Source organism: Chamaea fasciata, unplaced genomic scaffold, assembly GCF_029207755.1.
Source record: "Chamaea fasciata isolate MVZ Bird 193981 ecotype frontalis unplaced genomic scaffold, bChaFas1.0.hap1 SCAF_7, whole genome shotgun sequence".
NCBI lineage: Eukaryota > Metazoa > Chordata > Aves > Passeriformes > Sylviidae > Chamaea > Chamaea fasciata.
Genome location: NW_027094092.1, coordinates 61,182,060 through 61,195,674, shown reverse-complemented (window position 1 = coordinate 61,195,674; position 13,615 = coordinate 61,182,060). Strand labels below are relative to the sequence as shown.

At 54.9% G+C, this 13,615-nt stretch overlaps 1 protein-coding gene across 1 annotated transcript; it reads left to right on the top strand.

The window, feature by feature from the left end:
* Window positions 1-9,213: 9,213 nt before the first annotated feature.
* On the top strand, window positions 9,214-13,146 carry ARF6 (ADP ribosylation factor 6). Its single transcript, XM_066189177.1, has 2 exons — window positions 9,214-11,007; window positions 11,900-13,146. Exon 1 carries the CDS (start codon window positions 9,513-9,515, stop codon window positions 10,038-10,040), a length of 528 nt encoding a protein of 175 aa, XP_066045274.1. The 5' UTR covers window positions 9,214-9,512; the 3' UTR covers window positions 10,041-11,007; window positions 11,900-13,146.
* Window positions 13,147-13,615: the final 469 nt, after the last annotated feature.

Here is a 13,615-nt window from a genome sequence, read left to right as displayed (position 1 = left end):
TCCCGCGCCTGCGCCCACGGCGGCTACGGGTCGCGCCCGGCGCCAATCCCCGGCGCTCCGCGGCCGCGCACGGGCCGAGCCGGGCGGGGCGGTGCCGCGCGTCACCGACAGGAGGCGCTGTGAGCGCGGGGGCGCTGAGCGGGCGGGCGGCCAGCGGGGCCCGGCGGTGACAGAATACGGTCCGGGGGTGACAGAAAAGGCTCCGGGGGTGACAAAAAAAGCTCCGTGTATGACCAAAGGGCCCCGGGAGAGGCCGGCAAACGAGGGACAAAAAGGGGCGCCAGAGGGTCCCGTGTGCGGCAAAAGGACGCCGCGGGTGTGGGGGGCAGGAAAGGTCCCGCGTCTCTGTGCTGAGCGGGGCAAAGGTGCCCACGGGTGTCCGTGCCGGGCAGCAAGGGGACCCCGCGGGACCCCTGGGAGCAGCGATCGCCCGCGTTTGGTATTCCAGGGCAGGTTGGCGTGTGAGCGCGGCGTGTGTGAGCGGGTCCGGCGGCGGAGCGGCTGGGGTGCGGTGGCGGTGAGCGGCAGTAGGAGGCGGTGTTTGCGCGGGGGTGCGTGGCGTCGGGGGCGTTTTCGGGGGGCGTTTTGGGGGGGCGTTTTTGGCGTTGTGGGGCAAAAGGGGAGCCCGCGTGTCTCTGTGTTGCCCAGGCTACGCTGGCGTGGCTATTCACAGGCGCGATCCCGCTACTGACCGCCACGGGAGCTTTGACCTGCTCCGTCTCCGACCTGGGCCGGTTCACCCCTCCTTAGGCAACCTGGTGTGCCGCGGCTCCCCGCGGCTCACCATATTGATGGCGGCCTTAGCTTGGACGCCCGCTCGGCACAGCGCACGGCAGCCCAGAACTCCTGGGCTCAAGCGATCCGTCGGGCTCAGCCTCCCCGGCAGCTGGGACTACAGGCGCGCGCCACCGCGCCCGGCGCTCTCCGCCCGCTCCGCCGGCGATACGGTTTGTGTGGAGCCGCCCCGCTCCGCCCCGGCACCTCCTCCTGACCCTCCTCCTGCTCCTCCTCCTCTTCCACCTTCTCGTCCTCCTTTTTCTCCTTCTTCTCCTTCCTTCCCTTTATCCTTTCCTCTCTTCTCCTCCCTTCCCCTTTCCCCTTTTCTTTCCCCTTTCCCATTCCTCCTCCCCCTTTCTCCTTTCCCCTTCCCCTTTCTCTTCCTCCCTTTCCTATTCCCCTTCTTCCCCCTTCTCCTTTTCCTTATCCATTCCCATTCTCCTTCCTCTCCTTCTTCCTTTCCCTTCCCCCTTTGCCGCTTTCACTTTCTTCCCCATTTTCCCTTATCCCTTCCCCTTCTTCTCCCCATCCTCACCCCTTCTCTTTTCCCTTTCCCCTTCTCCTTTCCCGTTCTCTTTCCCTTTCCCCTTTTCCTTTCCTATTTCCCCTTTCCCTCCATCCCTCTCTCACCCCCAGCACACACTTCAGTTTTCCCTGCTGAGGAAGCAGGGAAAACTCTCCCCTCTCCCCATCTTTAGCACAAACCCAAATTCTTCACTTCTTACACGATTTGGGCGTTGTTCCCAGAGATCCCACGGTGGGATTTAGGAACAGGGAGCGCCATATCCACGCTGAACCTCCACCAGCACAACAGCTGCAGCCCAAATTCCCAACCCCGTCCTTCGCAGCACTCAGATCCCATGCACGAACCCCCAAATCCAGCTGCTCTGCACATCCCCTGACATCCGTCCTGTGCGAGCCCTGCCTGCCCACACAGTGGAAGTGGGGAACAGCGGGAATGTCCTTGAGCTCCCTCCGGGTTCTGTTTCAAAACGCTTGGATAGACAGGAATGCTTCTTGAGGAGGTTGAAGCTGCTGAGGCAGCCCGAACCCCTCATTTGGAGGGGGATTTGGGCTCTTTTCCTGATGCTGTTTTCATTTCCAGCTTAACAGTCGCACCCTGCGATCCCAATCCCAACGCATCCCCTGCGATCCGCCGGCCTCAGCCTCCCCGGAGCTTGGATTACGGGCACAAGCCACCGTGCCCGGCTGCTCCCGGCCGCTGCCTGCGCTCCCCATCCCTCCGGGATCCGCTCCCCCGGCCCCAGGAACTCCGCGGTGGGAGGAGCAGTGGGCACAGGAAGGAAAATTTAGCTTTTCTTGTGAGCGTCCAACGAGACGCTTTGGTTTAGACAGGCCAGGTTGTGCTGTTGTAGGCTGGAAATTGCAGCTCATCCCATCCTGCTCTGGGATGTGCCCAGGGAGGGCTCAGAAGGATTTGCGGGATGTCTGAGAGGCAGCCTGCAGGTGTAATGAGCTGAATGATTCTCTGCAAAGGCTGTAAAAATAACAAAAAAAAACTGAAGCGAGGAATAAAATCCAGCGGCTTCCCGCTTTTATCCACTCCCTGCAGCTGCCTGGGAACACTTTCACTGAGGATTTTTCATCTTAACTCCGTGTTTTGCCTCTGTCACAGAGACCTGCCCTGGGTATCCCAGGGGAATAACTGGCTGGTTTCTCTCCTCCTTGGATAGCTCCTGGGATTGTGCTTCTCATGGCCAGGGCGTCCTGCCGGAGCAGGGTCACTCCTCCTGCCCCGCCAGCCCTGCTCTGCAGGTGTCTGAGCCCTTTTCCAGCCCATCCCGAGCCCCTGCAGCAAAGTCCAGGGCTAAAGTCCACAGGGCAATCCCATCTCAGAGAAGGAAAATAAGATTTTCCCCAGTGCTGCACAAGCCTGAAGCCTAAGGGGGGTCATGGCTGCATGGGAGAGATCCCAGATATTGATCTGGGCTTTTTTTTTTTTTTTTTATCTCCTTAAGGAAGAGCTGTTGGTGACAGCTGGAGTTTTGGCTAAAGGCATTAGGATAATGGTTTAGGGGTCAAGGCATGAGGAGAGGGAGGCCTGGCACCCGCAAACAGGGGAGAAAGGCAAATAACGGAAAACAGGACTGAAAATAACACAGAAATAACACTGAAGGCATCCTCCTGCCACCGACACGAGGGATTCTTCTTCCTGCCACAAACACGCGCATTTTTCCTCACGTGAAAGAAAAAAAACATAGCAGGAGGGATTTGAGAGAGCAGGGACATGAAACTACGAGATTTCCCAGGGAAAATCTGACGGGAACGGGGCTGCCAGGCTGAGGAGGGTGCAGGCACAGTGAGGATGCAGACAGAGGGTCTGACAGAACACCGAAAGCAACATCTGAGCTGGAAAATGAGCCCACTGAGAGCTGGGGACAGCTCGGGAGCTCATCCCTGAGCCCAGGGGGTGCCCTGCCCTCTGCAGAGCTCATCCCACAGCGGGAGCAGCTGCTCCAGGATCCTGCTGGCAGCTGGAGCTGGGGCTTTGTGCACAGAGTTACAGCTCAGCCAGGCTCCAGCCCCACAAATAACCAGCCTGGGCATCCCACTGAGCTCCAAAACTCCTCCTTCCAAGGGCAAGGCAACGACGGAATCACAGAATACCCTGAGCTGAAGGGATCCAGAAGGATCGTGGAGTCCAGCTCCTGGCCCTGCACCGGACACCCCAAAATCCCACCACGGGCTGCAAATTATTCCTAGTCTTGTCAAGGATTTTTCTTGTTTGGGGTTTTTCGGGCTGGTGGTGATGCAGGATTTTGGCAGGTGAAGATTAGGTCAGGCAGGATCCACCCCCCTCGTTTCCTCTCCCTGCTCCTGAGAACAGCCTGGGAAAGGAGGGCCCAGCTTGTTTGTCGATAGTACCTGTAAGGACACCTTGATGCACTGAAGAGACATAAAAAAACCCTGAATATTCTGGAATTGTAGAACCCCTGAAGGGTTTGTGTGGGAAGGGAGCTTAAATCCCATCCCATTCCATCCCTGCCATGGACAGGGACCTTCCACTGTCCCAGGCTGCTCCAAGCCTCATCCAGCCTGGCCTTGGACACTTCCAGGGATCCAGGGACATCCAAAGATATTGAAAACTTGTTTCAAAACCTCACCACCCACTGAATAAAGAATTCCTAATTCCCAATCTCCCATCCATCCCTGCCCTCTGGCAGTGGGAAGCCATTCCCTGTGTCCTGTCCCTCCATCCCTTGTCCCCAGTCCCTCTCCAGCTCTCCTGGAGCCCCTTCAGGCCCTGCCAGGGGCTCTGAGCTCTCCCTAGAGCCTTCTCCTCTCCAGGGTTTCAGACTGGTTTTCCTGTTGGGAGACCACTCTGGAAAGTCTCTTCCTCACTTCCAAAGGGAGCTGGAGGAATACCTGGAGACCTGGCCAGGGCTTTCTCCGGATGAGAATAAAATCCTGTGGGATTTTATTGATTCTTCAGGATGCTCAAGGCATCGTTTCAGCGCTCCCAGGCTCACAGAGACCTGCTGCTGTCAGGACATTCTCCAACACCCCCTCCCACCTCCACGGCACTAATGGAAGATCCAGGGATGTCTCTGATGCCACCTGGAGCTTTCAGGTTTCACCTCCCTGCCAATCCCAGCTGCTGCTGCATCCCAGATCTCCGGAACCAGGGCTGAGACACGGATGGGAACCATCCCCACGCCTCCCTGGCCAGAGGCAGGGATGACCAGGCCCAGTGCTCTGGGAAAGGCGCGTCTCCCCGACTGTCCCGGCACAGGACACTGAGGCCATTGTGTCACATACCAACGTGACCGATCCAGCCCTGGAATGCCATTGTTGTACGGAGGACGTCATCTGTTTTCACGACAGGAGAGTTTATCTAACACGGGTCCTAAACTCCGAGCTGTTATTACGTTCCCTTTTCCTTCCTTGGAAAGCCACAAAGGTCTTTGAAGGGATCAGGGCAACGGAGGCTTTTCCCAGCTCTGCCGAGAGGGAAGCGAGGAAAGATGGGCTGCGCCACATCAAAAACAGCCCAAAGTGGTTGGAATTTGATTTACATTCGAAGAGATTTAAAACAACAACAACAAAAAATCTCCGATCGGTGAGGATCGGTTTCCTCAAGGTTCGGTTAATTAAAACGTGCTTCACGTTGCCGTGACAGCACCTGGAGGAGTGGAGGGCGGAACATGGAAACAAATCCACGGAAAACAACAAATGCAAACCTTGGTACCTGTTCCTTGTGGATAAGGAAAGATAAGGAAAGATAAGGAGCAGCCAGGCCCAGCTGAGCTCCCACAAGGTCCCACAGGTATTTGCTGCCCTTCTCCCCAGGCTGTTACCCCTAATCACTTTACAACCGTAATTGCTTTTTACTCGCTGGGCTGTAAATCCTCAGCAGGTACACGGGACAGCCCCTCCGCTGACTGCCAGCGCTCGCTTCTAAAACATTTACCTCGTTTTTAAAACATTCACCTCGTTTTTAAAACATTCACCTCGCTTCTAAAACATTCAACTCGCTTTTAAAACATTCAACTCGCTTCTAAAATATTAAACTCGCTCCTAAAATATTTAACTCCTGCAGGCTACCCAGTAACTCACTGGGGATTGCCAAGGACCTGAGAAGGGTTTTAATTCTCAAGCAGGTGTGTGAAACTGAACCCCTCCTAAGAGCTCAGGTTTTTCAGGTAGTTTACGACGTATTTGGGTATTTAAAGTGTTTTTTTGGGGTTATTTTGCCTTGAAAATCAATCAGCAGTGTAAGGATGAGGAGCAGATAGTGCCCAGATTTCTTTCCCTGAGGGTGGTTACAGTGATTTATATCCATCCTGAGATGAAGAACCTGCTTCGCTCAGACCATCACACTCTACCTGTGGTGACAAATTCCCACCTCCACCCATTTCTTCAAAAGGAGAACCCGAACAATTTCCCATTTTAAGGGCTGTGCTGTGTCCTGGCTCTCCCAGGTGAGCTGCGGCAGGATCTCTCAGAGAGCAAAGCCCTTTTTTTTTGTTTGTTTGTTTGTTTTTGCTTTACTAAAGTTATTTCCATTTGCTTCCCGTTTACCCTCCTTCCTGTGCACTTAGGGAAACCAAGAGGGCTCTCCACTGAAATGTTCCAAAAGTAGGTGGTGCTCTCTCTCCAGCTTCTCGCCCGTTCCCCGCGGGATTGGGAATCGTGAGCTGCCAGGATTGACATGCACAGGGTTTATCAGTGACTAATTCGAGATCTTAACTACCCAAAGGGCTGAGTGCTCAGACGTCTTGTTGCCATCTATCCTCCTAAAGAGCGGGAATAATTCCTTCAAAAGCACAGCCAGGCCACGGCAGATCTTCCCCTGGCGCACAGGCTGGGAGGTTGGGAAGTTTTCCTGATGGGCAGGGAGGATCCTTGGGGATAAAATCCCAGCACAGGGGGAAAAGCGTTTGCCTGAGTGAATCCCACTTCTCTTCAGAGGAAGAACTTGTTACTGTGGAGTGAGCAGGCACGGGAACAGATTGCCCAGAGAGGAGTTTCCTACCCTGGAGATATTCCAGAACCAGCTGGACACAAGCCCGTGATGGCCCTGCTGGAGCTGGGGGGTGGCACCAGGTGACCCCACCTTCCAACCCGAGCCACTCGGGGCACGTAACCACATCCCCACCTCAGTCTGGGATTTCTGTGGGACCATGTGCAGCTCACCATTCCCCTCCGGCGGGTTTTGAGCCGTGGATGACCACGGGAAAATCAATTTTGGGTGGGTCATGCGGAGGCAGAAGCTGCGAGCACGGCCTGGAGCAGCTCAACTCGGCCCTGCCAGGGATAGGGGGAAAGGAGCAGGCAGAGGATAAGAGGGATGGGAGCAGGGTCCTGGAAGCTCTGCAGAGTCACTGGGAAGGCTGATCTCCACAGGGCTGCAGCGCAGGAGCGGCTCAGAGAAACTCTGGGCAGGCGTTGCACAGGTCAGGTCACTTCTCCAGGAGGGAATGGACAGAAGGAGTTCAGCAAAGCTCTTTGCCAGGTGAAACGGGCAAAGCCAGAGCAGGCCAAGCCCTACCTGCACCCAATCCCCAAGGGTGAGGGACAGTGAAGTCTCCAACAAAGCAAACTCAAGCCGAGACTCGAGAGGAGAGAGCCGAGGAACAGCAGGTGTGGGTGCAAAACGGGGAGCAGATGACGGAAAGGGCACTTTCCCCACCCTGCAGTTACTCCTCCCGTGGGGTTTCACAGTGGGTGACACAGCCCAGGGAGCTGAGCCCAGACCCCATCCCGTGTTCCACCACCTGTGCTTTATTTTCACTCCAGAGCCACGCTCCTCACCTGCTGGGTGCTGGGAGAGAGCCCCAGAGGAGCCCCCCAGCTCTGGAAAAGGAAAGCAGAACAACCTCAGCACGGTCACACCCTCCCCTCGACGCTTTGCACTGTCAGAACAAAGGCAACAAAAGTCATTTCCTGACAGCACAAAAAAAAAAAAAAAAAAAAGCTGCTCCGAGGCCGAGGGGAGAACGACTGGTTCCAGCTCATGGGCAAAGGAAGGACCTTAAAGCTCCTGACATCACCTTTCCCTACTATTTAGAACCCTCGTGGTCTCTCGGGCTGCCCGATTGAATGAGCTCACCAGCACGGAAACGGTCCCACGGAGCAGAGCCAAGTGAAAACCCACCAATACCCACATCCTGAGGTTAATTTTAGCCCCGCAAATATTTAGCTCTCTTGTTTAGATAAATATCCCAGGCCGGTGAGAGAGGAGACTGAACCGGCTGCACCCAGCGGGATCAGGGCTGGCTGTAAATCCCAATCCAGTATGATAATTAGCAGCATTATCTGCTGGTTTAATCAGCAGAGCGTGAACTCTGGCAGTGGCCGGCGCAGGCAGGGACACTCCTGAGCCCCGGGGTCAGCAGGAGAGGCCACGGATGCCGTGTTTTCCTTGGCATCCTCCCTCTCGAGAGGCCATGGATGCCTTCCTCGAGAACTCCTGCCGACGGCACAGAATGGGGGCAAATCCTGAGCTGGAAGGGCCCCTCAGGGATCGCGGATCCAAGCCCTGCATGGATCACCCTCTGGGGGAAGAACCTTTCCCTGATCTCCGGCCTAAAGCTCCCTGGCACAGCTCCAGCCGTTCCTCACCAGAGGGAAGAGCTTGATCCCTTCACAATTCTGCAGTCTAGGAAACCTCCCGTTCTCTAAAGACACCAAAGCATTCCCTCGGGCAGCTCCAAGAGGGATTGCTTTCCGTGTGCCAGGACATCAGCCATCTAAACCAACTCAAAATTTGGCATTTTTGAAGGGGAAGGGGAGGAGATAGGGTGAAGTCAATCCTACACAGTCTGAAGGGAAGGCACGCCGTGCTCTCCAGGAGACCCCAGAGTGATCAAGTACATCCCGGTGGAAGGATTCCCACGGCAGAGTGGAAGGAGATGGGCTTTAAGCTCCCTTCCAACCAGGACCAGTCTGTGATTCCATGATTTGGGGAGATTTGTGTCCCGGGTGCCGCTTCCCCCATTCACTCCACGAGTTCGGGAGCAGCCACGAGCACAGGCCGGGCTCTCCCGGCAGGAATTGGGTGGGCATCCCAAGCCCCGGCCCGGAGGAGCAGCCTGGCACCGTTCCCGTGTCCCTGGCACCGTTCCCGTGTCCCTGGCACCGCTCCCGTGTCCCGGGGTGGGGACCCGGGCCGGCGGCGGGACCGGCCCGACGTGTGTGTGCAGGAGCGGCTCCGCTCCGCTCCGGGCGTGCCCGGGCACAGCTCCCGGGCACAGGGCAGGGACGTGCCCCGAACGCCGCGTGTCCCCAGCGCTGATCCGTGGAGTTTCACCCGCCGGAATCACAGGGAGTGACCCGAGACAACGTGGAGTCATAAACCCGATGATGCATCAATGAATCACGGCACGGTTGGGGCTGGAAGGGACCGTACAGCTCATCCCGTTCCACCCCTGCCCGGGACAACTCCCACTGTCCCGGGTTGCTCCAAGCTCCGTCCAGCCTGGCCTGGGACACTGCCAGGGAGCCAGGGGCAGCCACAGCTCCTCCGGACACCTGTGCCAGGCTTTCCCCGCCCTCGCTGAGCACCGCACCCATCCCAAGGCGGCTTTATCTCCGCTCAGGGCTCATTCCCCGCACCCATCCCAAGGCAGGCTTTGCCTCCACTCAGGGCTCACTCCCGGGGCCGCTCCCACCCCGTCCCCCCGGGCGCTGCCCCTTTAAGACGCGCCCCGCGCTCCCGGCGCTGACGCGCGATCGCGTGGCGCCTCTCCCCACCGCGGCCCCGCCCCCTGGGCGCGCCGCCCAATCAGCGCCGAGGCCCCGCCCCTCCCGCCGGGCCGCCGGGGGCGGGGCGGCGCTGCGGGCGCAGGCGCGCGGGGCGGGCGGGAAGGCGCGGGCGGAAGGAGGGCGGGGCGGCGGCCGGGGCGTGGCGGGGCGGCGCGGGCGCATGCGCGGGGCGGCGGCGGGGCGGAAGCGGGCGCGGGCGCGCGCGGCCCCTTTCCGGCGGCGCGGGCGGAGGGAGCGGCGCGCGGGGCCCTCAGGTACGGCCGGGACGCTGCGGGGCCATCGCGGTCGCTGCCGGTCGCTCCCCGACCCTCAGGAGCTTCCCGCACCCATGAGCTGAGGCGCCGCGGCGGGAGCCGAGGCAGGAGCGGGCGGAGCCGCCGCCGCGGGCCCGGCGGAGCAGCGGAGCCGCCTCCCCGCCGCCCCATGCGCGGCCCGCGCTGAGCCCCGCCCGCCCTTCCCCGCCGGGCCGGCGCTCGCCCTCTCGCCCTCCCTTGGATGCCGCCGAGATGGGCAAGGTGCTGTCCAAGATCTTCGGGAACAAGGAGATGCGGATCCTGATGCTGGGGCTGGACGCGGCCGGCAAGACCACGATCCTGTACAAGCTGAAGCTGGGCCAGTCGGTGACCACCATCCCCACCGTGGGCTTCAACGTGGAGACCGTCACCTACAAGAACGTCAAGTTCAACGTGTGGGACGTGGGCGGCCAGGACAAGATCCGGCCGCTGTGGCGGCACTACTACACGGGCACGCAGGGGCTCATCTTCGTGGTGGACTGCGCCGACCGCGACCGCATCGACGAGGCGCGGCAGGAGCTGCACCGCATCATCAACGACCGGGAGATGCGGGACGCCATCATCCTCATCTTCGCCAACAAGCAGGACCTGCCCGACGCCATGAAACCCCACGAGATCCAGGAGAAACTGGGCCTGACCCGGATCAGGGATAGGAATTGGTATGTGCAGCCCTCCTGTGCCACGACGGGGGATGGACTCTACGAAGGGCTGACGTGGTTAACGTCCAATTATAAATCCTAATGGGAGAGGAACTATTTAGTCTACAAAGAATTAAAGAAACAAAAAACAAAAACAAAAAAATTAAACAAAACAAAAAAGAAACAAAAAAAAAAAATTAAAATAACCCACGTGGCTTTCCAGAAGAATGATTCTCTACTGAAAAAGTAAAAACAAAACCGCATCCATAGGATTATGATCACCTTTCTCCAGTTGCCACCCTTTCCTCCTGCACCCTTGGCTGGATTCCTGTTCTAACTCCTCCTGCTTGGCGTTAGGATGCTCTAACCTCCGAATGTGACACGAACACAGGCACTAGATGCTATGGCAGACTTCCAGCAAACAGGGGAAGGACACATTATAGACTTGCTAAGTAACTTTTTTTTTTGGGTTTTTTTTTTGGTTTGGTTTTTTTGGGTTTTTTTTTCTCCTTTTTCCTCTCGATAGCCCTTTGCTGGTTTGATTATTTCGGGGGATGTTGGGGGAGGGGGTCCATTTTCAGTGTATGCTTTCTTGAGTCTACTTTTTTGATTATATATATTATTTTTTTTTTCCCTCTCTCTTCTCTCACTTTGCTGTAGATTGCTACTTTTTTGCATTCCCTGCAGGATATGTTGCTAGGTCGACTTCATCTAGTAAACTGAAAATTGTTGCTTAAAATCAAACCGCAGTCTGTCTTTTTATATTGAGGACTTTCTTCTTCTTTTTTTTTTTTAATATATGAAAAAAAAAAAAAGTTCTGTTAATCTGTAACTAACCAGTGACTCAGTCTGGCTCCACGGCTCAGGCTAACGAGGGGAATTCTTGCCTGCAGTGGCACAGAGTGGGAATTCCACTGTAACGTGTTCAGAGGGCGCATCGGGCACCGGGAAATGTTGAGAACCGCTTTGGAATGTCAGCTGGGAAGTTCTGACCCGTCCATCGTGCAGGAGGAGGGGGTGCAGAACCAGCTCCCCACACCACAAGGCGTGAACGATGCTGTAGTTCCAGGGTAGGCACTGGGCAGGGTTTTTTGGTTTTTCTTTCTGTCTCCAATGAGGTTTAGTTGCAGGGTTTTTTTTTACTACTTGGTGTCGGTCCCCGGGCCGAGGCTCCTTCCAGCAGATGCAGCAATAAAATGTTGCAGTGAGTTTGACTTTAAATCAGATGTTTTGGCAAAAGTCCAGCTCTGACTTGCCTCTCGCTTCCATCTCAAGGCAGCTGGAGACACCTAAACCTTGAAAGGATTCCTGATTCTTTCCAGCAGCAAGAAGGAAATCGTTGTTGTTGTTATTATTGTTCTTTTTCCGTGCTGGAGCCTTGGCGAAGGGGCGAGTCCCGTGCCGAGCTCTGCTCCAGCCCGGGGCCTTCTGCCATCAGGAATGGCCATTTTGAGGAAATCACTCCTTGCTTTAGTTTTCCAAGCCCGGACTGAGCTCCTGCGAGCAGCTGGAGCCTCGCTGTGTCCCGGTGGTTGCTGTAATCCTGTAGGAAAGGGAACTATGTTGGATGTCTGAGGCTCATTGAGTAACTACTAATGAGAGCGGGGAGGGGAGAGAGAGAGAGAGAATCGACGCTGAATGTAAACTTCCATAATTAGTTCTTAAAGGGCAGAGCAGCTCGTTAGCCATGTCACAGCCTGTAGCTGGGACTGGCCAATCAAAAACCCCACCCAGAGCGAGGATTTGCATAAAAACTCAATCAACTATTAATTAACGCTGGGTGCACAAACTGTTAAAGCAGCTGGTTCTTATTCAGCCTTAAGGATTAACTTCAGATTTCCTCCAGGAGTTAAAAACTCCGTTGGGGAATTCTAGGAATGTATGCTACCAAACCAGAAGAAAATGGCTTTTATTTTCCTTTTTTTTTTTTTTTTTTTCCTTAATTGTTTTTCTCTTTTCAAGAATATCAGTTTTACATGGAATCGGGGGCATTACACTACATTGCTGCAGTGGTGACTCTGCATGCTGAGTACCTTGTACATGGAGCTCTTACCAAAGATGTATGGGAAGATAAAAATCCTGAATTCACTTCTGAAATCCAATGCTTCGGAGCACTTCAAAGTCCTTTTAGAGTGTGGTTCCAAAAAAAAAAAACAAACAACAAAAAAACAAAAAATAAAAAAGACTTTTCTGGATGTGGGTTGCAAATGGGACTGGATGGGTTCTTGGTGCTAGAAGATAGAGCATTGATGGACTTTGTGATTCAGAGAGAGTCTGCAGACGCTTAATGTAGAAATAACTCTTCCATCTCAGCCCTAAAGAAGAGGAAGTGAGATTAGTTTCTTTTAATCCAAGGCTTTTTTTGCCATTGGGATATCATTGCTCTATTTTCTAGCTTTTTCTTTTTCTTTTCCTGTTGCTGTAACTTCATGGTGGTATAAAAAAACCTTCGAATTGCAACAATATGGTTACTGTTTTCTTCTGGAGCATCAATAAAATAGCCAAGCACAAAGTAAATGCCTAAACTGGAAAACTTGAAGCTCTATTAATGGTTCTTGAACTTTCTTAGACCTATTCTCAGTCAACACGACAACTTCAATACCTTCATTTTTTTTTTTTTTTTTGTCTCAGTTGGTTTCCTGTGTTTCCAAGCGCTGGGGCAGCCTTTGCATTAAGTTGGCTTCAAAATTTTGTATCCCCTTAGAAGGAACTTTGTAATTCTGTTTTGTAGGTGAAAGAAAACTGCTTTTGCTTCTGGATTTTTTTAATTTTTTTTTTTTTTTTTTTTTTGTGGGAGGGAGCGGGAGGAAGAGATGGGGGGGGGGAGAAAAAAGTTACTGGAACGTGTGGCGGAGCCGTCAGAAATCAACGGCCGCGGCCGCCCAACAAAAACCCCACAGGTTTCACTTCCAACACGTCCTTTCTAGGCTGTAGCTGGACCTCAGCACGAGGTAGTGGCCGGTAGTAGGATAAAAAGTGGGAATTCTGTACGGAACAAACCAGTCTGGAGTTCCGAGTGCATCGAGTTGTGTTCGTGTGAATTTCTGGAGTTCAGTTTTTGAATGGCGTTCAATCGTGTCCGACCAAGTGACTGAGTTTGTGGCCTGTGATCTCCCTGACTGAAGTACCCAGGAATTTTGTGTTCTCAATATGGCTGTAGTGTTGGTAAAAGAACTAATAAGCAGAAAATAAAGCAATTATACAGCGGAGCTCTCCTGGTACGTTGCTTGTGTCGAATCATGAGAGAAGCAGAAAGGGGCAATCTGGTGCCGGAGTCGGGCGTTGTGCTGGCATAAAGAGGGCTCTGTTCTGGAAGTCCCGGCTGTAATTCCTTCGAGAATTAGATGAGAGACTATTTTTATAAGTGGAAAAGGAGGATGCTGCTTTAATAGTCCCACTATATCGTCAGGGTCGTGCAGCCTCGGTGCCAGCCCCACGGAACTTGGGCAGGTGAGGGCACGGAGGGACTGTCACTGCCGTTTTCCAGGGAGGAAATTCCCTGGAAAGAGCGGCCACGAGGCCGGTGTGGAACACGCAGGGATGGACAAAGGGGCCCATGAGTGACTAGGGGTGCTTGCGGAGTGGCAGATGTGGCCTCGGGCCCCGGTGGTGCCTGAGCAGGACACGAGTGAGCCGACAAAAGGACTTGGGCAGGTGCTGGGGCTGCGGGGGGGCTGG

Coding starts and splice junctions, on each gene's coding strand:
- ARF6 (XM_066189177.1), top strand. CDS start 9,513: ATGGGCAAGGTGCTGTCCAAGATCTTCGGGAACAAGGAGATGCGGATC.